Genomic DNA, 25,056 nt, shown 5'->3' on the forward strand with positions numbered 1-25,056 from the left:
GCAGCGGTTGTCTGGCTATTATTTTCACACAAGATACAACGCAGAATCAACTACACTACACGTATCGTATCCCCATGGCACGGAGTTCTTGTCTCGCGCCATCAAACTCTTTCTGTTTTTTGTGCACACTGGCTGCGAGGTCCTCATAAAATCTCACCGGATGGTTCTTGAATAGAATCTGTCCCTTCATCCTGGTGGCTCTTATCACAGTTGCTTTATCCCTGTAGTTTAAGAACTTCATAATAAGAGTCCTTGGTGTAGCGGTGTTAGATGTGCTTTTCTGGCTAAGCCGGTGTGCTCTCTCCAGTGTCAGAGTGGTGTGTAGCGGTGCCAGGTTCAGAGCCTCCGGTAGCCACTTTTCCAGAAAGGCACAGGCGTCCTCTCCCTCCGCACCCTCGGGAAGGTTAACCAGTCTCAGGTTAGATCGTCGCGATCTGGTCTCCAAGTCCAACACTTTTCCTTCGAGCTCTTTATTTTTATTTTCGAGGACCTGGACCCTAGCTTGTAGACTGGTGATGTTATCTTCTGCTGCAGATATCCGCACTTCCGCCTCACCAACCCGCTCGGCGAACTCCTTAACATCCTTTTTTACATTCTCTATTGCTGATAGAATACCGTCCAGTCTGGAGGAGAAATCTGATTTCAAATTTGCAATTGCAGCCAGTATCGCCTCTGAACCAGCTTCAACCGTCTTATTCTTCTCATTCAACTTGCAGTTTTCCTCCTCCATTGACTCGCACGTGGTGGCGTTAGCCTGGCTATTTTCACAGCTAGCTTCAGAGCTCACCTTAGAAGTGAAGTTAGATAACTTCGATTGAGTCGGTTTGCTGGAGTTTTTACTGGGCTTCCTTTGTGAGAAAGGTTACAGCTGTTTTAAACGTCGTTCAGTGTCACTTGTAACGAGTACTTTCCAGGATTTTACAGAAAGGTAGCGGAGCCAAAGCGAGCGCGTCCTCTCAGCAAGCCACCATTACTGGAACCCTTGTTCAGCGCTCTTATCTAGAGAATTACAGAAACTTTAAAAGCTCAAACAACGTGTTTCAGCGAAGTTGAACTTTTTTCCAGCTGCACCCTAATCAGACACACGTAGTGCGTGTTTTCCCCCAGTATCTGGGGGAACAGTATCTGATGGGGAAACGCGAATTGACCTGCTTTCAATTTTTTTTAAAATACATGTGCACTTAGTTTCACCAACTAGTGGCATGACGAGGGCATTACACCTCTTCAATGTGTGCCGTTACTGTTTAAACAAAGATTGTAATTGTAATGTCTTCATGTAAATGTGTTAACAGAAATGGAACAAAGATTCACTGTTTTGATCAAATTCCATGTTTTCACATTTTGTTCACTAAGAAGTGATTGGGGGCTTAACAGTTTAAACTCACAATCTTCAAAAAACAACAAAACAGACTCCAGTAATTCTAGTAATGATTACATTTTCTCACTTTCTTACATTGAAGATTCTCTAAAAAGACAGCCAAACAGTGAGTGGACATTATTTTGTTGGACAAAGCAGAAATTAACTAACATGGCTTTTTTTGGGGGGGGGGTGTACATGCTGAAAAACGTGATGTAGGCCTATTCACTTTTGGGTGCCTTCATTGGAAATCCACAATGTCAAGTGTTAAATACAAAAATAATATAATACAGTGTCATTTTCACATTGTCTAAAGTTCCTCACATTTTGGGGGAAATTTTATTAGAACCTCAATGCCATGCAAACTACAGCATTACGTACATGTGGCAAAGTGGATTTGAGTAAATTTGCATATTTTACTTTTTTTTTTACATTTGCTGTGTTTGTTTTGGATTTATTTAGCTCTGTTGTGATATTTTGGAATTTATTTTGTTGTATTTTGGATTTATTTGGGATTGTTGTGTTGCATGTTTTGCTTCCTTCTGTTTTGAGACTGGAAAAAGACTCATGGACCGACTGTAAACCAATGGTTGCGGCAGATGTTATCTGCCCTCCCTCTGGAAAAGATTACATACATATGTATTCAAGGGAAAACAGGAATTGTTAGAGTTCATCTGGAATCCCTTCATTATGTATGTCAAGGATCTGAACATGGCATGTTCAGATAAGACGTCACAAGTGACTGAAAAACATGTTAACTGCAGTTCCCAAAGATAATTCTATTAGAGGATATATACTGTTGAATTTAATATCTCAATATGAAGATGATATGTGTAATTTGTGATGGGTTGCATTATAACCAGGATTGTGAGAGGCATTTTGTTGATTTCTGTTTGTATTTTATTTTAGCCTGAACAACACTACTGCTACTGCCATACTTTGCAGAATGTTCAAGCTGTTTGTCTAAACTGCTAAAATTCCAATAACGGTATTTTGGAAATAAAGAAAAAAAACCCAAACATTTTAGTTCCATTACTCTTTTTATTTTTCAAACGTAGCATCAGGCCTTTTTTTGTTTTGCCGTATGTTTGTCCTTAACTTGATCTTTGTTAGGATGTTAGCTCCACTTTATACCAAATTAACTTTGGTATAAACCATCTCTCATAAAAGAGATGGTTCTATGAATAAAAAAATCATGTCTTTAGTTAGTCAAATGGCAGACAGTTAAATTTAATATTTGTACATTTTAATTTAACAGAAAAGATGGCCAGTTTTCTTACCTGAAAAAATGTTTAACTAAATGTCACAATGCAACTAAAATAAATAACTAAAACAGGAGACTGTAAATAAAGTCAACAACATAATATCAACATTCCTTTATTAGTGATGGAACCCCTGGTCTCCATCACAATAATAAACTGAATTGAATTTAGTCATAAATTCAAACCAATTTATAACTAAGAGTGTAGAGGACAGAGATCAATTTAAAACATTTCGAAATAAAACTAACATTGTGAATACTTCCTGTATTCAGTATGGAATCCTGAATATATAATCGAATATGTATTGCTCCTATTAGATCACATTCAAACTGATCTAAAATGAGCTAGTACATTGCTAATGTGAAGAGAGAGGTAGAGATACCTCTGGCCCAACTGGAGATGTTATTGTACCTACTGTTCATGCAATCAAATAAAAACAGGTCTGCAAATGTAAGCCATTGTTTCTTAATGAGACATTTTGCTGTTGAGGCAATAACAACAAGAAGGTGAAATATCTTTGTGAAGATGTATGCAGTTTGTTAAATGTTTTCCAAAAGAAAAAGAAAATACTCACCAACATCTGCAGGAAGGTGCATGATGGCTTCACTTTGACTGACAAATGCCCTGCAGAAAGCAACAGATAAGTTCAAATAAAACTTGCTATCTGTGGAAAGATTTTATTCAAAGCAAAGTTCTAAGTCCAATAAAACCTAATAAATTATTTAATTTGAATAAGGGACTGTACAACATGAATACTTAAACTGTCATGTGTATGCAAGATTGACAAGCCCAGGTACTCTTAACTGGTGACCTTATTGAGAACTTGAGAGGGGCACTTGTTATTACGCAAGTTGTAGTTTTGAGGATTAATTTTATTGTTGAACAACTGCAGCGCTCTCGGTTAATCCAAAATGTTAATAATCTTTGAAAATCAATCCAAATTTTTTATCTTTCTTAGTACAATATCTGTGTGTGCATTATTATTGTGATTATTGGGCAACTATTAGGGTCCAGAAATATTATGCAACTGAATTGAAATTGAAAATTTTCACATCTCACTTACTTATTATCATCTGTTCAAGTGAGAATAATAAACATACAACTTTATTATGTTGACAAGCATTTCTGACATTTAAAAAATAAATCAATGATTAATATAGCCACCCTTCTTTTCAATAACGGTTATAAGCCTTCCAGTCATGGAGTCTGTTAGTTTCTTGATCTGTTGACTATCAACTTTTTGTGCAACCACGGCCTCCAATTTTTTTTTCTTCATCAATATTTTTTATTGATTTTTGTTCACAAATGTTGACATACCTCCCATATAACCAATACAATCAACAAGAACATCAAATGCCCTCTTTGATACACATCTGCATAAATTCCTTTAAATATACAGGAGATAATAATCCATTGTAGAGACTCCATTGCTTCTTAACATCATAATCTTATGATATTCTTGTCTTTAGTTGACTTCCTTCTCTTGACACAAGTCCACACCTTCAACAAAAGTCCGGAGGGGTTTTTAAATGCTTTCAAATAACTCGCTTTTCCCTTTTTGGAGATATGCGTTCCAGGGGTAAAGTCGTCAGCATTTGTCTGATTCATTGCTTGATATTTGGCCTGTTGTTCTCTTCCAAAAAAGTGCTATCAGTCTTTTAGCTTGTCATAGACAAATATCAATAGTTGTTCACATTTGGTAAACATTTGGTATTTTTGGGATACAGACTTAGAATGAGGAAAAACTGGACATAGTGCAGTGTCCTTTGAGACAATATCTTCTAGTTTATTTTATTGCTTTCCAGAACTTTTTAATTTCCCTGAATTCCTAGATACAGTAAAATAGTTTCCATTTTTCTTCTAAGCATTTTGTACATGTTTCTGGTATATAAGAATTATACCAATTTAAATTGACTGGTGTAATATAGATTTGCATTAACCATTTAAAATACAGTAACCTTAGGTGTGAGCTAACTGTTTGTGTGCCTTTGTGCAGACAGATGTGGAGGGGCGGGGGCTCAAAGCTAATAAGGGGTACATGGAACAAGAGCTTAAAACACCGTAACAACATAGCAACAACCCATATTAATCAAGAATGTAATATTTAGTCTGATCATACTATATCATTGTCATTATGTGGGAGCAATTCAAAGCAAACTTAGTCTATGTTTTCCCCGATAGTTATGTTTCTGTTTCTGCTGCTGACAGTCCTGGAGGGCTATGTTGATCTGAGACTGTAGTTTTTAAACAGATCATCAGAGAAAAGGTAACTGGTTATCAAGTATTTTATGAAATAAGCAAATGTGCTGCTATTTTAATAAATAAGCCCTACTACTTCTGTTTAGCCTCTATTGCTGGGTTTCAGACACGTGACCCGGAAGACGCGCAAAATTCAGATGGAGGGCTGGAAGGGGATTTCTCCAATTCAAAACAAAGCAAAATTGATCAAAAATTGATATTGATATACAACGAGTATCTAGATAGGCTGGAACAGATAAGGCATCTCGAAAAAATATGCGTATATTTAGGATATGATCCGTATTATAAAAAAAGACTTGTCTTATAATCTTGAGGATTTACCCGGTGTTGAGGCGATCCACATAACTAACTATCTGGAGCTGCAGACCTCATATTATACAACAAGCCAGAAGAAAGTTTTCAAAAATCTGGAGCATAAAATTATTTAGTTTCAAGTTGGGTCAAGCATTTAGGATCAAAAGAACCATTAAATGGCTGTTGACTTGTTTCTGCCGGGTGAGTAGGGAATTCTGCTATTTTTCGTAAGTCTATGATAACTATGACATCGCTAACAACGAACTAACCCATATTATTTTTATGAGCTGGTAAATAATTTATTTAGCTTCTGTAAACCCAAATTCCTGCAGGAGTTGTACGTTAATGTTGAGTCGTTGTAAGACACTGGATTCAGGTCCAGTGTAGGTCAACCATTCTCAGCGATACAGAAACCCCCGTGTTCATGGCCAGACAAACATGTGGGGGAATAACATCTTAATGTGACTGTATGGCTGTGTAGGTTATATTTAATTTATTTAGCTTTTTTTTTTTTTTTAGCATGAAAGTCCCACTGAATAAACATTATATTTTTTGTCCATGACTCGGCATTGAGCTAGCGGCTAACAACATTAGCACTCTGAGGTCAACCACGCTAGGTCATAAAAATAATACATCTTACCTTACATATGAATGCTTGTCTTTAACTTAATTGTCCAATGAAATATCTGAAAATACAATCTAAATGATGCGATCGTTACCTGCTAGAAAGTGGCGCTGCAAACTCTGCCGTTGTTAGTTTCCTCCCCTCCTGTTTTTAGCTGTAGATTGTTGATCCACTTTTCTCCTCTTTTTTCGATACGTTTTTTAAAATTTACTCCCTTGTCACTAGCTACCTTCAAAACATGAAAATAACGTTTATCTTTCTCTCTATAAGAACGATTGGAACAACCATAAAGGACACAGACTTTAGGCATTTTGATGCTGGATCAACAGAAATAAATGGGCTGCATTTACTTCCGGCCCTCCATCTGCACTGGGTGACATCGATGCTACGTCATCTGAAACCCAGCAATAACAATTTGTCTGCAGACTGCTTTAAAGATCAAAAAAGCTCAAAGAGGTTAACTCTCCATAATTTTCTGATGTTAGCACCTCTGAGATCTGGAATTGTAAGACAGGCAAAGAAAACTCAGCAACTGGTAGGGCCCATAAATGGCACCCATTAGAGGCCCCATTTATCAGGGGCCTCTATAAATGATTGAATTGTAATAGGTTTACCATACATCTAAACCTATAATAGCCATTTATTAAGAATGACAATATTATTAAATTTTATTTAATGCATTCAGCAGAGAAAAAAAGTATATTGTACATTTAAGATTTAATTAATAAGTTTACTTTGTAAAAGTGCAAAGAATCACCTGGATAGTTTGTTTATTGTGTTACCATGGGTACCATATGGTGTAATCTTTGTGTTTGAGCTGGGTTTGTTCACAAATACATTACAGCAAATAATAACCAATAATCAGTGATTGATTTTAAACACAGCCAATTAATGGGCTCCCTGTCACAGACTTCACTAGATCTACATTTAAACACTGTCAGTGATGCTGATGTTCTGAGTAGGAGAGGGTTGGTGGGGGTTAAATCATGATTCTGTCTAAGGCCCCATATTACCTTGGGCCGGCCCTGCATGAACAGCTAGCCGCATCTGTGTGCTGGAATCTACCTGGAATCCCAAGGTAGCCCCTATGCCAATCCGCCCTGCTTTTAGAACATCTTGATTCATTTAATGGTGGCATCTTTGGTTATTGCTGCGGTCCAAATGGTTGGTAAAGTATTTCGAAGATGTTTATGTGATATTTTGTGAGCTCTAAATGCTATTGTTAGGATCTGGGGAAGGCTGGTTGGGGGGTCTCTAGTTTCTCCACCAGGGGGCATCCTGGGACCTTCCGGAGGGCGTGAACCTGGAGCGGCACACCTGCTGCCACTTACCATTGTTTGGAGGGGTTTATCAGGACGGAGCCGCCGACACTCCAGTGCCAGAGTGTTAGCCTATGATGGTACTATCATTGTTGCTCACCTCCGACCCCCTATTCTCCAAGTAACCTCCTTTTGCGCTGCCTTTCCTAGATTGTTTCCGTGAAGCCCTGAGTATCTCCGAACTTCTACGAACCGGATCCCTTCCGGCACCTGTCAGAGATCTCCCTCCATCCACCTGGCCGCCCTCTAGAGAAACTCACGCCCTCGTTCCAGCTTGCAGCTCCGGATCCTAGCGGTTCACCTCTCCGTGCTCTGACGAGCTCACCAGCAAGTAGGTCTCTGGCTGGACGGCATTCCCACGATCTCTGAACCCCTCTTACCTGTCTTATTTCCACCCAGAGATCCAGAACCACACAGACGAGCACCAGTTCCGGACCACCTTTGTACATACCTGTTTGCACAGTATTTAATAAATCACCTTTACCGTTACCCGTCTCCAGAGTGTGTTCTGCGCATGTGGGTTCGAAAGATTGACCTCAACATGACTGAACACTCTGGCCAACAACAAACCCCAGCAGATGCACTCCGAAGAAGTTTAGCGGAACAACATTCCCTAATTCAAAGCCACGATGCTGCCTTACGAGAACTAAATAAACGCCAGATCGAGGCAAATAACCGTCTTGATGAAATCGCAGGTTTTTTACAGTCATCCCGTCAGCAGTCTCCAGAACCTGTACCAGTTCCCCCACCCAGTCCCAGTTCCGCAGCAGCCGTAGTCCATTCCATGTCTTCAGAGTGTCGGCCACCTAACCCGGAAAGATTCTCAGGTGACGGGAGTAAGTTCAGAGGATTTCTTTTCCAGTGCACTATATTATTTAATCACTCCCCGCACTGTTTCTCCCATGACGGAGCCAAGATCTCATTCATAATTTCCCACTTATCAGGCCAGGCGTTAGACTGGGCAGAGTCGAGGTTTTCTTCATCCACAACTTATGATTGCACCTTTGAGGAGTTCTTGAAAGAATTTAAACAAGCGTTTAACCAAGACTCAGACAAGACTGTAAGTTCCCGAGATCTGCTAGAAATTAAACAGGGTCAGCGAACCGTAGCTGAGTTTGCCATTGACTTCCGCATTAAAGCGGCGGCGTCTGGGTGGAACCCTCCGGCACTTAAAAGTGCTTTCTACAACGCCCTCCAAGATAACATAAAGGACTTACTAGCAACTTTAGACGAGCCCAAGACCCTGGAGGAGTTGATTAGTTTGGCTATCCGTTTGGATAACAGAACCCGCGCTCGGGCTAGAGGTAAAATAAATCCATCTGTGAGAGTGGCTGTGGAGGGCTTGTCACCTAACCTTTCTACTGCAGTCGTTCCGCCGGCAGCAGAAGCAGAGCCCATGCAGATAGGGCACACTCGCCTCTCCCCTGAAGAAAGGCAGAAACGAATGAATGCCAAACTCTGTTTGTATTGCGGCGCAGCGGGCCATTTCATCGCTTTCTGTCCAACAAAGGTAAAAGCCAGGGTCCGCTGGTAGATGCGAGGAGGCTGGCGGACTATCAAATTAAAGACAAATCTCCTCGTTTACTATTACCCATCACTCTTTCTGTTCACGATCAATCCATAACGCTTTCAGCCCTGGTTGATTCCGGTTGTGAGCACAATTTAATGGATTCCAGCCTCGCGCAACAACTGTCCATTGAAACTGTTCCTTTAAAGGTCCCCTTGAAGGTTTCAGCTCTGGACGGCAGAGCACTCCATCAGATAATCCACCAAACTGTTCCGCTGAATCTTCTGATCTCTGGTAATCACCATGAAAAGATTTCATTTTTTATTTTTCCCGCAGCCAGTTCCGCTATCATCCTGGGCTTCGACTGGTTAGAATGTCATAATCCCCACATCGACTGGTCTGAACGACACATAATTTCCTGGTCCATTAACTGTCACTCGTCTTGTCTCCGCTCAGCCTTGCCGCCAGGTCCGTCACCGGAGGGCCAGCAGGAGGCAGACCCACCTGATCTCTCAGCTATTCCGGTGGAGTATTACGATTTAGCCGCGGTTTTCAGCAAGGTAAAAGCACTGTCACTCCCTCCGCACCGGCCGTACGATTGTGTGATAGATCTGTTACCCGGAGCTCCCCTGCCTAACAGTCGCTTGTACAATATTTCCCGGACAGAGAGAGAAACCATGGAAAAATACATTAAGGAGTCCCTTGATGCAGGAATAATCCGCACCTCGTCTTCCCCGTTAGGGGCGGGGTTTTTCTTTGTTGAAAAGAAAGATGGGTCTCTCAGACCATGCATTGATTACCGAGGTCTCAATCAAATCACAGTTAAAAATAAATATCCATTACCCCTCCTCTCATCTGCGTTCGAGCCTGTTCAAGGAGCCACCATCTTTACTAAGCTGGATTTAAGAAACGCTTATCACCTCCTACGCATACGCATATTTAGTCATGCCTTTTGGTTTATCTAATGCCCCAGCCTGTTTTCAAGCTCTGATAAACGATGTCCTGAGGGATTTTCTGAACATTTTCGTTTTTGTCTACCTTGACGACATTCTGATTTATTCTAAAAGTCTTCCAGAACACCAGAAACATGTCCGTCTTGTTCTCCAGCGGTTACTGGAGAACCGGATGTTCGTCAAAGCTGAGAAATGTGAGTTTCATCAACCATCTGTTACATTTCTCAGTTATGTCTTAGAGGGTGGACAGGTCAGACCATCAGAGGACAAGATCAGAGCAGTTCTAGAGTGGCCGGTTCCTGAAACCAGGAAACAGCTCCAAAGGTTCCTTGGGTTTGCAAATTTCTATAGGCGGTTTATTAGGAATTACAGTCAAACCGCCCTGCCGTTAACTGCTCTAACTTCACTCAAGACCACCTTCTCCTGGACTCCCGAAGCAGACGCCGCCTTTTCGAAGCTAAAATCGTTATTTGCTAATGCACCCATACTCGTCCAACCTGACCCCACCAAACAGTTTGTCCTTGAGGTGGACGCCTCAGATTCTGGTGTAGGAGCCGTCCTTTCACAGTTTTCAGACTCTGACCATAAGACTCATCCCTGTGCCTTTTACTCCCGCAGATTGTCTCCAGCTGAAAGAAACTATGATGTGGGAGACCGTGAGCTGCTCGCCATCAAACTGGCTCTTGAAGAGTGGAGACATTGGCTGGAGGGCACAATGCACCCTGTACTGGTTTGGACCGATCACAAAAATCTTGCCTATTTGAAAACTGCTAGGCGTCTTAACCCCCGACAGTCACGATGGTCGTTATTTTTCTCCCGGTTTAACCTATCCATTTCTTATCGCCCTGGCTCCAGAAATACTAAACCAGACGCGCTTTCCCGGTTGTACTCCCCTGACGATTCTGACAGGTCTCCGGCCCCCATTCTGCCCCCCAATTGTTCCATCGCGTCAGTCACTTGGGAGGTTGAAGATCTGATTAAACAAGCCCAATTATCTGAACCCGATCCTGGTACCGGTCCTCCCAACAAGGTTTATGTACCCACTTCTGTCAGACCGAGACTCATCAATTGGATGCACTCCACCAAGTTCTCTGCCCACCCAGGGGTCAGTAGAACTATTTCGCTCATATCCCGTCGATTCTGGTGGCCGTCGAGCTACAAGGACATTAAGGAGTATGTGTTAGCCTGCTCCGTCTGTGCTCGTAATAAACCATCCCATCAACTTCCGGCTGGTCAGCTCCAACCGCTTCCTACCCCTAAACGACCCTGGTCTCACGTTGCTCTGGATTTTGTTACAGGACTACCCGTCTCGAGGGGTATGTCCACCATCTTCACAGTTATTGACCGGTTCTCCAAGGCTTGCCACCTGATCTCTTTAAAGAAACTCCCCTCTGCCTTTCAGACGGCTCAGCTCCTGGTCAGGCACGTTTTTCGACTACATGGCATCCCGCAGGAGATACTGTCTGACCGGGGACCTCAATTCGTAGCGCGGGTATGGAAACATTTTTGTGCAGCTTTGGGGGCTAAGGTTTCCTTGTCCTCTGCTTATCATCCACAGAGTAATGGCCAAACTGAACGCATGAACCAGGAGCTGGAAGCTATGCTCAGATGCCTCACATCGACCAACCCCACCGACTGGAACAAGTACCTTTCGTGGGTCGAGTATGCTCACAATTCTCACGTCTCCTCCGCTACTGGTCTCTCCCCTTTTGAAATCTCATTAGGTTGCCAACCTCCGTTGTTTCCTTCAGATGAGAAGGTCATTGCTGTCACCTCGGTGCAACACCACATCCGCCGCTGCAGGGCCATCTGGAAGACTGCGGTGTCCGCCCTTAATCGCACCCTGGAACAGAACCGCCGATTTGCTGACCGCAGACGGAAACCTGCACCTGTCTATACTCCCGGTCAACAGGTTTGGCTCTCGACCAAGGATATACCGCTGAAATCCATGTCTAAGAAGCTGTCCCCCCGCTTTATTGGGCCGTACAAAGTCGAATCGGTTATCAGTCCATCAGCGGTCCGTCTGCAGCTACCCTCTTCACTCAGAGTTCATCCCACCTTTCATGTTTCCCAAATCAAGCCCGTTGTTTCCAGTTCCTTGCACCCGCCACCAGAACCCCCTCCGCCCGCCCGAGAGTTTGAAGGGGGCCCCGTTTACTCTGTCCGCCAGATTGTCGATTCCCGCAGGCGGGGTAGGGGTTGGCAATATTTAGTGGATTGGGAGGGTTATGGCCCTGAGCACCGTCAATGGGTTCCCACCTCTTATATTGTTGACCCGTCTCTGATTTCGGACTACCGTTCCTCTCTCCCTTCTGGGTCTGCTGGACCGCCAGGTGGCGGTCATTGAGGGGGGGGTACTGTTAGGATCTGGGGAAGGCTGGTTAGGGGGTCTCTAGTTTCTCCACCAGGGGGCATCCTGGGACCTTCCGGAGGGCGTGAACCTGGAGCGGCACACCTGCTGCCACTTACCATTGTTTGGAGGGGTTTATCAGGACGGAGCCGCCGACACTCCAGTGCCAGAGTGTTAGCCTATGATGGTACTATCATTGTTGCTCACCTCCGACCACCTATTCTCCAAGTAACCTCCTTTTGTGCTGCCTTTCCTAGATTGTTTCCGTGAAGCCCTGAGTATCTCAGAACTTCTACGAACCGGATCCCTTCCGGCACCTGTCAGAGATCTCCCTCCATCCACCTGGCCGCCCTCTAGAGAAACTCACGCCCTCGTTCCAGCTTGCAGCTCCGGATCCTAGCGGTTCACCTCTCCGTGCTCTGACGAGCTCACCAGCAAGTAGGTCTCTGGCTGGACGGCATTCCCACGATCTCTGAACCCCTCTTACCTGTCTTATTTCCACCCAGAGATCCAGAACCACACAGACGAGCACCAGTTCCGGACCACCTTTGTACATACCTGTTTGCACAGTATTTAATAAATCACCTTTACCGTTACCCGTCTCCAGAGTGTGTTCTGCGCATGTGGGTTCGAAAGATTGACCTCAACATGACAGCTATGAGCTAGATCTTTCTTTAGCAATTGAGGTTTTGCAGTATCTTCTATTCACAGCCACTCACCTCTAGCCCAGATCTCGTCAGCAGCGGTCTTGTGCGAAATTCTGTTCCCCTGTGAAAATCTGTGCCCCCTGTGTCGGGAGCGCGCATTGCAGCCAGAGAGGCGGATCTGACCATTTTCACAGCGCTTCTGATAGATTTCTCGGTAAAACAACTCGTATAATCATGTCAAGGTTGTAACATTCAGTTTTCAAACTTACATTATTTATTGTTGCTAAAGACAGGAATAAACAGAGTTAAAGACTTGCAGGTAAATTAATTTGTTCCCATGTTATGGAGGGGGAACGGATTGTTTCAGGTGGCTAAAATATACGGTTCCGCCCTCATAGCTCTGGCAAATAAGGAGCAAATGCTACCAAAATCATATGATTTGTTGTTGATGAAGAAGGGAATAAACAGAGTTAAAGACTTGCTGGTAAATTAATTTGTTTCTATGTTATGAAGGGGGAACGGATTATTTCAGGCAGCAAAAACAGCTAAAATATATGGTTTCCCGCTCATAACTGGCAAATAATGATGAAATGTCACCATATCCACAGTATTTGTTGTTGATGATGAGAGGAATAAGCACAGTTAAAGACTTGCTGGTAAATTAGTTTGTATGGAGGGGGAACGAATTATTTCAGGTAGCTAAAATACTATATATGATTCCCCCCTCATAACACTCAGACTTAGGCAAATAATGAGCAAATGTTTTCAAACTTTCATAATTTATTCTAGATGATGAAAGGAATTAACACAGTTAAAGACTTGCAAGTAAATGTAATTTCTTTCCATTTTATGGACAGGGAGCAGATTATTTCAGGCAACGGAAATATCCATTCTCTCCTCTCCTTCCCCCATTACTTTGGGAAATAAAGAGCAACTGTTTCCAAATTCTCAAAAATTGTTATGTGTGATAGCATGTAGTATACTAGAAATGTCCTTAATCCAGTAATCTGTCATATTTTACATTAGAACGGGATTTACCAGAAAGGCAACACTCTCGTCTTTTCAGGAAGACTTAATTTTTGTGCCCTGCTATCAGCCAGCTTCCATCCTCTTATATCAGCAATGAAAAAGTATAAATACACACTACGTGTTGGAAAACTGTGTTGGGTGACTTACTTTTATTTGTCAGGCTTAAGTAACAAAAGTTGGAAAAAGACCGATTCTCTTTGCGTTTAAAATAACACAGAACAGCGTAAGAAGACCTCGTTTATTTATTTCTTGTACAATTTTGCAAACAACAGCTGCCGATTAAACTGAATGTTACAATCTTGACATGATTATACGAGTTATTTAACCGAGAAATAGATCAGAAGCGCTGTGAAAATAGTCAGATCCGCCTCTCTGGCAATGCGCGCTCCCGACACAGGGGGCACAGATTTTCACAGAGGAACAGAATTTCTCACAAGACCTCTTCTCTGAGGTGCGTCGCAATGACAATCGCGGTACCGTTTCTTTATCTGGTTCTGACCACAGCGATACGGCCGACTTAGGCTGCTTGTAGCGAACCGGGCATTTAGTCCAGATGTGAGCCATATCTATTTGTCCGTGTGTTGTCTACTGGGAAACAGTTTGCAAGCTGTTGACGAGGGGAAATAAACTAAAAAACAACAATCGAGCCGCATCAAGACCTGGATTAACTAGTGACAGCCAAACTGGGTCCTCAACACAGATGTGACCTCAACATGACAAAAAAAAAAAAAAAGAAAAAGAAAAAAGCTTAGGTTACTGTGTCGTTTCCTGATCAAAACACAACAAATGTAAATAAACGGATTTGAAAAACGTGAACGTTGTAAAATGTTAACAGTTCTGATATCATGCAAACTCTAATTCCTTGCTCATTTAATTGAAGCCACATTATTTCGTTTGCACCTTAAGACATCTCTGGGCTGCAGATACATCCTGTGCAACTTGGTAATTTGGCAACATTACAGTTAAAGTTTGCCTGGCAAACCTATTAAAAAATATTAACTCCAAAACGTTTAACCAGCACCCCTCCAGAAAGGGGTCCTTAAAACCCACGCCCACAAAAACATCTGTCTCTCCCAGCTGCCACCACCAGTTAATTTAGCCATCAGTTAATCCATAACACCGTCTGTGCTGGTGAGTTGGGACTTTCCACGATCTCCCTGTGCGCAAAGCTAGCAGTTACAGTATGAAATTAAATTTAGTTGCTAAAAAAGATGGAGAAATATAAAATTAAGATTATAATAGCTGTTTTGATAAGGTCTGTGTTTGATTTTGTTCCACTATAGTGTGTTTGGTAGTCTCCGTATTTACTTTGCCCCCCTCTGCTAGCATGGGAAGATTTCTGTGTTGGGAGCTGTAGTTGCTGTATCCATAGATTTGTGCCTTTCGTTGCTGTTTTAAAGGTTTGTTTTTCATGTAATTCATGACAAAATGAATTTGTGAAATTACTGTATATTATCAGTCTGGAACTGTACTGAGCCAAATTACATTATATTAATTTTATTCTTATCTGAATATGAATTTGGATTGTCATCCAATTAATTTTTATTTTATTATTTATATATGTATTAATGCTACAGTTGAGAAGTGCTGCGTGGGAAGATTTCTGTGTTGGGAGCCGTAGCCACTGTGTCCACTGATTTGTGCCTTTTGTTGCTGTTTTAAAGGGTGCTTTAAACGTGCAGTGACCAGACTTATGCCTCTTGTGTCTGTGTACCATTCTGGTGACCATTTGGAACCTGCTACATATACAGTAAATGATTGCATCCAGACTGACCTGCTCCGAAGGTTGACATTATCTCTCAGAATACCCTCATTGTCTGACAGCAGATTTTGCAGCGTCCTCCTCGCCTCACTCCAGGCTTCATAACCAAGACTCATGAAAGCGTTTAGTGTAGGCTTGAAAAAAAGAACAGAGTGAAATATTAGGGTTTGAATGAATTCAGATACTAGGACCATACAGGGTCTCATTCTGCAGTTCACTTATCAGCTCTTAACTTGTATAGCATAAAAATCTAGTGCAAACAGTTAGAAGCAGGTGGTGAAGGACTTTCAAATTATACTGAAATTAAATTTTGCTACGGTTGTTCCATAAAAATATTATAGCCACAGATAAAATTTTCAAAGATGCTGTAAATGAGTAGTAGATGAATGTATTGTATGAAGTATAGTTCTTTAATGTGACTGATTAGTAGAAGGTTGTAGCTAGAAGTGTAAAACAAGTCTAAAAATAATCAACTTTACCTGGTCAAAGACATCACAGTGTTTGGACATTACAGGTCCTATAAACAGAGATCTTATCACACTGAGGTCAAGGATTTGGTCTCCTATTGCAACACCAATGCGATGTCTGGGCTGGTGAATAGAACAAATAGAAAGCAAATCAAATTTTATTTGTATAGCACATTTCCGCAACAAGGCATTTCAAAGTGCTTTATATTATGAAAGCACAAAAATACAAAGTCATAGAACATACAGTCAATTGAAACATTACATTTTGCTGTCATTACACATCAGATTGTTTATTAATGTCTCATTGATTATGTTTCAAAAGCAACTGCAAACAGGTGGGTTTTTGGTCTAGATTTAAAGTGTTTCAGCTGTTTTGGAGCTGAAACACAGCTTCTTGTGGTGCATAGAAGCTGAATGCTGCTTCTCCATGTTTGGTTCTGGATGCAGAGCAGAAGACCTCAGAGGTCTGGAAGGCTGTTACAATAACAGCAGTTCTTTAATGCGTTGTGGTTCTAAGCCAGTGTTTCTTAACCTGTTTTGGGCCAGCGCCCCCTTATTCATTATCCAGGTCCCTTACCTGGATAATGGTAAGGGACCAAACTTGACCAAAACAAGTTCAGGTTACTATGCACTGAATATTTTTTTATTATTAATATGACTATCACTATTGCTGATGTTTTGATTTTTATGCTTGTTTTTGTATTTATCATCAAAAGTAATTTTCCAGAGAACAAAAAAGCCATTTGAATAGAAATTATTTTTACAGGCGTCTACGAAAAATGCAATGGACATTCAACTTAAAATCTGTAGGCCTAACAGCAGCCAATTAGAGTGGAAAAAATATACCTGTTCTGTGTAATTTTCTGATGTTAGTTGCTAAATCTTGCACAAAATGACCAGATAAAAGATGTACAGCAATGCCAGTTTAAACTTTGATCTATTTGCAAAACGACAGTGCTCTGCAACATTAAAACATGGATATAACTGCAACTATATTAATCATAACTCATAATCATAACAGTGTTTCTATGAGTTTCTGGTGGAGCAGCTCTGTGCTGCAATTCAGGAGAATGGGACTTCAGAGTATCGTCTATAAAATTTCACCCACATGGTGTAACTGTGCAACAGAGCTTTCAGTGGAAAAACAAAAGTTCCATTTCCTTTCAATGAAAACAAATAGGAGACAGGAACATGGATTATGTCTTTTTTTTAAATTTTTGCCGTATTCTTATTGCTCAAGAGATCTTGCCATACTAGCTTATTCCATCCATCCATCCAGCCATCCATCTTCTTACACCCTTGTCCCTAGTGGGGTCAGGAGGGTTGCTTGTGCCCATCTCCAGCTAACGTTCCGGGCGAGAGGCAGGGTACACCCTGGACAGGTCGCCAGTCTGTTCAGAACACAGAAGCAGACAGGACAAACAACCATGCACACACACACTCACACCTAGGGAGAATTTAGAGAGACCAATTTACCTAACAATCATGTTTTTGGACTGTGGGAGGAAGCAAGCCGGAGTACCCGGAGAGAACCTACAATGCACAGGGAGAACATGCAAACTCCATGCAGAAAGACCCTGGGCCGGGAATCGAATCCAGGATGCCTTCTTGCTGCAAGGCAACAGTGCTACCAACTGCGCCACTGTGCAGCCTAAGCTTATTCCTCTGTATTTAATTTAGTTTCTTATTCTTGCATTTTGTTCTTCATTCATTTCCATTTAGTTTTCTTTGATTAGCATTATTCTCTCTTGGTTTATTGTTATGTTCTCTTTATTCTCTTTCTTTCATTTCTTTAGTTCTTTCTTTTTTTAGTTTCTTTCATCGTTTATTGACGCTCACCAACAGCAATCTTTACTCATCATGCTGCTGCGCCGCCCTTTCACATCATGTGTTGATTCACCACTCATATTGATTTTTCACTGTTCACTGTTCATTTTTCTCTGTTTTTATGTTTGTCGCTCAGTTCGATGTCCCGGCAGACAGGAAGGAGGGTGAGGAGAGGGGGGAAGACATGCGGCAAAGGTCGTCGGGACTGGGAGTCGAACCCGCGACGTCCACGTCCGGATCACTTGCAACACCAATGTCTGTCGTGGAAGGATTTTTTTTATTATTATTTAAATGAGTTAATATTTCAGACAGATACACAGGGATGTAAGAGCGATATTCCGTTGTCCTTCATGGAAGCGGGCAGCATCCAGATGGACAACAAAACACTTTAGGTTATAAGTTGCTGCTTTGACATGATAACAGCACTGCCAAAACAAATGTACAAAAATCCTCAATAAAATATAAAATATTTGAAAATGAGACACCAGACAAGTGAATCACAGCAATGTCATCAGCCGGTGTTCAACTGATGCAGTGAAGCTACCATAGCAGGACCATGGAGCTGTGCCAAGAAGCTACAAACACTGAAGAGAAGAAGAGCTACCATCAACCGTAGCCAAGCATGTTTTAATGTTACACAATACAATTTTAACAAGTTGCTCAAAGTCTAAACTGGTATTGTTGTGCATTTAAGGTGTAAAGTTTGCCTTTGAGCAAACGAACCCCAAAGGAATCCCAGTGCCCCCCTTTTGTAAAATTTTCTGCCAGCGCGTCCTGCCGTCGTCTGAACGCCCCCCGGGGAGGGGCGGTACCGCCTCCGTTGAGTGATTTATAAACTAACAACAGTATTTTAAAGTATATTCTCTGAGCTACAGTTAACCAGTGTAGGGACTTTTTAAAGTGGTGTGATGTGCTCCGTCTTCCTGGTTTTAGTCAGAGCGCCAGCAGTAGCGTTTTGGATCAACTGCAGCTGTCTGATTTTTTTAGGCAGACCTGTGAAGACACTGTTGCAGTAATCAATGTGACTAAAGATAAATGAGTGGATGAGTTTCTATAGATGTTACTGAAACATTAATCCTGTAATCCTGGAAATGTTCTTCATGTGATAGAAGGCTGACTTTGTAACTGTCTTCATGTGGCTCTCAAGGTTCACTACACACAAATTTCAGGCCTGATCACTGGTTTTTAGTTGTAATAACTGAAGTTGTGCATTGACTCTAGATCGTTTGTTTCTCTTTAGGTCCGAAGATAACTTCAGTTTTGTTTCTGTTCAACTGAAGAAAGTTTTGGCACATGTTTATCTGTTCTAAGGCATTTGTTCGGTGCTTGTGTAACCCTGGTTAACATAGCCCTCACTAAATATAAGCCTTTTCATAAAAATAGCTATAAAATGCGTAAATAGAAAATAAATAAATAGAGAATAAATAGGTCTTAAAATAGTTAAAAATATAAAAATAATAATTACAGACATTATAAATGCTGTATTTCATGTTATGATATTTTATTTAGTTTAAAACCGTATAAAACAGAATTTTATTTTGTCAGCAGCTAAAACGGTCAAGTTGAGTAAAATCTCTTATTCTGAAGGGTCTACACATTGATGTGTAGCCCATGTGACTTGCTCCTGCCAACCGGGTTGCTACGTTCTCTGGCGCTCGAAGAAGAAGCAGAAAGAGCGAAGAAGAAAGAGAGAGAACGAAGAAGTTAAGAGTTGTGCTGTGAAAGAGAGAGAGATGAGAGATTTAAAACAGGGATTTAATACAATATTCTGAAGGAAACAGGGAAACTTTTGGATTGAATTTTGTGTCATTGTACGTCAACTGTTTGTAATATTGTTGTTTCTTTTCTTTTCAACAAATAATAAGCCAGCAGTTTAAACTTATTTTCTGCTCTGTGGTAATTAATACATTTACACATTTCTCGACTCACATAGCTGAACCTAGCACTGGTCTTATTGTCTGTTTTATTAACTGTAAACAGCAGTGACGTGCGGTGAGGTTCATAGCTGGTGAGGCACTGACGTCATCAGAATCAGATTTGCAAATAGATGCATAGATTGACAGCAGTTTACAGGTTATGTTTCACTATCTCTATTATAATCTATCGCTGCACTTGACTTGCTTCCCGAATCGTTTAGCCTAGCTCGCTGTCACTTACTCGGCAGTTGAGGAGTGAACAAGACGAACGTCTGGGATCTTGAGCGCCCCCTGCCATGAGGCAAGAGAACTGCCTGCCTCACCTCGAACCTGTTCTCTGCCGTTTATAATCGCTCATTACACGAAACACGTTACACAAACACAGTTGGTGACAAAAAGCACTGTACATTATATACATAAGCTAAATTATTGGAAATAAGTTCACATATTAAATTTGTTCAAACCATTTTATTGACGCCGTACAGCAACATGCTCTCTCCGCTTAGCAGCCAGCGCATAGCCAGGGGTTGCGCAATCCAAGGTGAGGCAGAGCTCGCTGCTGCCTCACCCGCATCGCTTCCAAGCATTTGAATGGGAAAATAAGAAAATTCAGCGATTTTGAACAAATAAAAATCGAAATTGGTGAAGCTACATGAAAAATAAATATTTTTTAATACAGACCACCGGATGAATATAACAATTTAAATTACTTTATGATTATATATTTTCTTTCTTTCCATGATGGCTGGTGAGGCACTGCCTCACCTGCCTCCCCTGACCGCACACATCGTGAGTGTTACACTTGGCTAGGTTCTGAGTCAAGTGGTGATATTGTTATGTACCATATCATCTAGTTATGGTAGCTAAACTTATTTCCTCTTATAACCTGAGGAAGAAAGGTTATAATGTGGGGCCTTGAGGTGTCCCACATTTGTTTCCTAATGAAACAAAAAATCCCTGTTCTGTATAAGATTCAAACCAGTTGAGTATTGGACCGCAACTGGAGAATTGGGTCCGACCCAGCTCTAAAGTTGTTCCAATAATATGTCATGATCAGCAGTGTCAAATGCTGTGCTGAGGTCCAACAGAACCAGCACTATGGTACTTCCACACTGTGTTTATGTGGATATCATTGAACACTTTGACGAAGGCAGTCTCAGTACTGTGGTGAGCCCGGAAACACGTCAAAGCAGTTGGTTATCGTTATGAAGATAGTTAACTGTTTAAACACAACTTTTTCAATAATTTTTTTGATTAATTTGAGGTTGGAGATCAGCCTGTAATTATGCAGTAGTAGTTTGTCCAGATTGTTCTTTTTTATCAGTGGCTTGACTTGACAATGTTTTCAAAGAGTGAGGAAAAAACACCTGATGAGAGTGATTAGTTTACTATTCGAATCAGATCATTTGTAATGACAGGCAGAACTTTTTTAAAGAAATGTGTGGGTAGGGTATTGTAACAGCCGTTATTGTGTAGTGTCTCTTTAAGATACTCTAGTATTGCTAATGAAGTCACAAGTATGCGCCACGGTTTTCTCTGTAGAGAGCGTGGGAGAAACGTGCTAGACGGACATGTTAGCTCCCTAATTTTCTTTAGTAGCCTAATGTTACGGGTTGTTTGGACTCTGCTAATTTTAATGTCTGATAATATAGCAGCCGTTCAACCGGGCTTGTAAGGTTTGTTTATTGTGTGTTTATTAAAAGACAACACTGTGGAATTCCCAGTACCAGTGTGGTTGTGCGTTTTTGATCGCCTTGACGAGTCTGCCGCCTCCTCTCCTTCCTTAAATACAACCCAAGCGTTACAGTATTCTGACAGCAGGACCTTGAGCTTAATTGATTTATAAATTTTTTCTAGGCTTATGTGTAAGTAGTTAAAATGTAGTAATTTTTCCACATTTGTTATGTTTGGGTATAGCACTGGTACTGGATTTAGTGTGGAAGTGCAGATTAACATTCTGATTTTAAAAAAAAATTCTCAAAGATGTTAGCGAATTTTTTACAGGCTGTGTTCAGGTGGTACAGTCACAGGAGGGTTTGTGAGCCTGTCAACTGTTGCAAATAAAGTTTGAGCACTGTTAATGTTCTTATTTATGATTTCTGCAAAGAACATTTCATCTGCATGTTATAGTGTTGAGTGATTGTTTCACAGTCTTTCTTTTTAGATCTCATAATAGATGTTGAGTTGTACACCATTTGTGAGACCAGATGGTGGCGGTAAAGCACACTTTCAGTTTTTATTAGAAGCGGCATAAAAAGAATAACATCATCGTGAAGCCATGGAGGATAAGAGATGCTGTTCAAATTCACCATTTTTACTCACATAATATTGCCTTAAAAGCAGAGGCGTCCTTGCTAGTAGTTACTAGTTTGGTAGTCTTGTGACTTCCTATTCCGAGTTAGATGATTACACAACAGGACAAGAACTGGATGGAAATTAAATGTGGGTCACAAAAGGAGACCGAAGGGGGAAGGATGCTAACATGTTGCTCCAGTGGCGTATCTAGGCCTGTTTTAGGGGTGCTCAGCACCCCTGAATCAGGTTGCCACCCTTCCCGTAAAATACGGAGTTGTCCCATATTTGGCTGTTAAATGTGCATCCCGTATTGAACCGATACATAACTGTCCGATAGAAACGCCTATCATACACACATCACACTAAGTTTAACAATAATGACCAAAATAAAACACAGGAAATATTAAAGTCAGCTAAATTCTCGTGGCGGGAACTAAAGGACCCCAGAACACTACGGACCGACACTGAACGTCAACGTTGCCTAGAGACGGACACTATGCAGTTGCGGTGAAAGCTATCAACCCGCATCTTTTTAAAATGTCCTCGACCCGATTTCATGTCCTTAGAAGCAAAAACACTTTCAAAAATAGAGACATGAGTGAAAAGACGCGCATTTATAAGCTGATCAATTTCAGAGAGGATGGATACTGTGTACATCAAAAGGCAAAAAAAAAAAGTGTCCGTTGTGGCGCATTGTGCTGCTGTATATCAGACAGAATGGATCAGGAGAGGAACTGCAGACCCATCAGAACCTAAAGAACCAGAAATCAGCGTCTCTTCATCCTCAATCATCTCTGGAGGCTGACATGGTACAGAACATTTAGTTGTGATTGATCAAGTTTCTTATTGTGATTTTAGCTGACTATTGTGGTTTGATTCTTTGTTTAGGATGTTGAGTTTGGATATTTAATAAATAATACCATTAGCCAAAATAAGTAGCCATTTAAAGAGCAAATCATACGAATAGATTAACAGTAAATATATAAATATTTCCAACATTACATTACTTTCTGTGTGTTTTTTCAGAAATGTTGATATATTTTATGAATAATTGTTCAGTGTTCATTTAACGTATTATTTCACAAATATTTTATTAATGTGGTTTACCAGTTTGGATAATCTGCAGCAGCTGCCAACGGCACAGGCTGGTCAGAGACGCTGAATTGGGGAGCTACCTGTTAGCTGTGGCTCTGCATCACAAATAAAAACCCTTCCAGTAAGTAAATACTTACAGCAAGAGACATGTAAACATATTATTTACTTTCACTGCTCAGTGGCAAGAAACACAATAACAATAAAGATCAGACTGAAGAGCTGCGCACACCCAGCTCTGTGTGTGGGAGCCCAGAACAGAAGAGATAACAGATAGAAATTGACAAATAGTTATGCCTTTATTTTTCATTGTCTTCAACGTAGAGCCTTTAAAACCACAAAATAAAATCTGAATATTTTTCTATATAAACTTGTGCTTTAAGTGTTACCTTTAAATTGTGATACTCCACAGATCAGTGAGGCAGTCAGGGGAGGCAAGTGAGGCAGAGCCTCACCTGTCATAATGGAAGAATATAATGATAAAATAATTTATATTGCTATTTTCAGCCTGTGGTTTATACTGTAAAGTATTAATTTTTTATTTAACTTAACCAATTTTGATAAAAAAATTTTCTTCAAAATCGCAGAATTTTCGCATTTTCCCATTCAAATGCTTGGAAGCAAAGCTGGTGAGGCAGCAGTGAGCTGAGCCTCACCTGGGATTGCGCAACCTCTCACTAACTGCACTGGCTGTCATTTGATGGAAGCCTTTTTCTCCTGTCTGTACGTCCCCAATAAAATTGTTAAAAAACATTTAATATTAGAACAGATTTTCCATAATTTAGCTTATGTATATAATGTACAGTGTTTTTTTGTCACCAACTGTGTGTGTAACGTGCTTCGTGTGCTGAGGAGCGATCATAAATGGCAGACAACAGATTCGAGGTGAGGCAGGCAGTTTTCTTGCCTCATATGGCAGGGGGTGCTCATGATCCCAGATATTGTGACTCCACAACTGCAGAGTAAGATACATTAATAGTGAGCTAGCCATGGAGCTAGCCATGAAGTAAAGTCAAGTGCAGCAATATATTTATAGTTTTCTCCTCATACCACAGCAATCACTTATTAATAATCGCAAAATAAACATTAAGCCATAATCATATGTATTGATGCATTAACATTGACAGCCTTAGATAGACAAACAGACAGACAGGTCTTAATTTTGATTTGGTGAAATCTGCAGAAACCCTACATAAAGTCAATGACAGATTACATGATTCCAAATTATATCCATGAGACCCTTTTTAACTTTAAGCACCCACCCATCCAATGACATCTGCATGGCCCTGCTGTTAAGCTTACTGGTCTGTTTAAATTGTACTTAAAGTGTGAGTGTTGCAATTATTGCTGATGTATGGCTGTGCAGTTGCTCTGTAAAAAATTAATAAAATTTAAGTTCTAAAAAAAAGTGTGAGTGTTGCGTGATTGTTTGCCCTATTTTGCCCTGTGATGGACTGGAGACATGTCCAGGGTGTAGACCTCTCACACAGTGACCACTGGAGAAAGGTATTAGCACTCCTGTGACTCTGCATTGATAAGGTATAGACAATGAATTGACAGCACATTCCATGTATTTTGAGGAAATTTCTCCAGGAAGTTTTAAACTACTGATTTTTAGACCTCTTAAGATGGCATGGCTAGTTTTGTTTTTGTCTTCTTCTATAATCAAGGTCTTTTAGCATTTCCATGCTCACAAAATCTGATGGTTTTTGCTGTAACATTTTTGCAGTTACTGCATTCTAACACCCCTCCATTCAGATTTAAATTAAATTATTTTTTCTTCTCTCTCTTTTAACTACTTAGTGTGGTTGAAAGCAAACTTACATTGTCAGATGTGGAGAACACCCCATATGGAAGATTCTGGTAGGAGAAGTCAGAAGCTGCATTTACTCTTATGAAGGACATCTTCTGCTTGTCTCTGCTGAGCCACTCAGTTTCTTCGACTATCTGGAATACTGAGCAGTGTTAAGTGCTTCCAGAAGAGTAACTTTGGGTAGATACGCCTCCCACGGTACAGCCAATCATATGCCACAAACAGCATCCGCCCTACTCCAAGTCCTCTTGGTTAATTCATAACAGTCCTGAAATGACTAGG

General features: G+C 40.9%; 1 protein-coding gene across 3 annotated transcripts in view; it reads right to left on the bottom strand.

The window, feature by feature from the left end:
* Positions 1 to 24,941, bottom strand: part of fah (fumarylacetoacetate hydrolase (fumarylacetoacetase)) — a 63,068-nt gene extending 38,127 nt beyond the window's left edge. For 2 of the 3 annotated variants that reach the window (XM_028014892.1, XM_028014891.1), the window contains exons 1-4: positions 24,786 to 24,941; positions 15,844 to 15,954; positions 15,377 to 15,498; positions 3,194 to 3,243 (exon numbers count right to left, since the gene is read on the bottom strand). In XM_028014892.1, coding sequence (XP_027870693.1) covers positions 3,194 to 3,243; positions 15,377 to 15,498; positions 15,844 to 15,954; positions 24,786 to 24,866 — 364 coding nt within the window. In that variant the 5' untranslated portion in view covers positions 24,867 to 24,941. Of the gene's footprint in view, positions 1 to 3,193; positions 3,244 to 15,376; positions 15,499 to 15,843; positions 15,955 to 17,670; positions 17,916 to 24,785 lie in introns of all 3 variants that reach the window. The other variant, XM_028014895.1, reaches the window with a different exon arrangement.
* Positions 24,942 to 25,056: the final 115 nt, after the last annotated feature.

This window comes from Xiphophorus couchianus, chromosome 4 (genome assembly GCF_001444195.1).
Source record: "Xiphophorus couchianus chromosome 4, X_couchianus-1.0, whole genome shotgun sequence".
Taxonomy (NCBI): domain Eukaryota; kingdom Metazoa; phylum Chordata; class Actinopteri; order Cyprinodontiformes; family Poeciliidae; genus Xiphophorus; species Xiphophorus couchianus.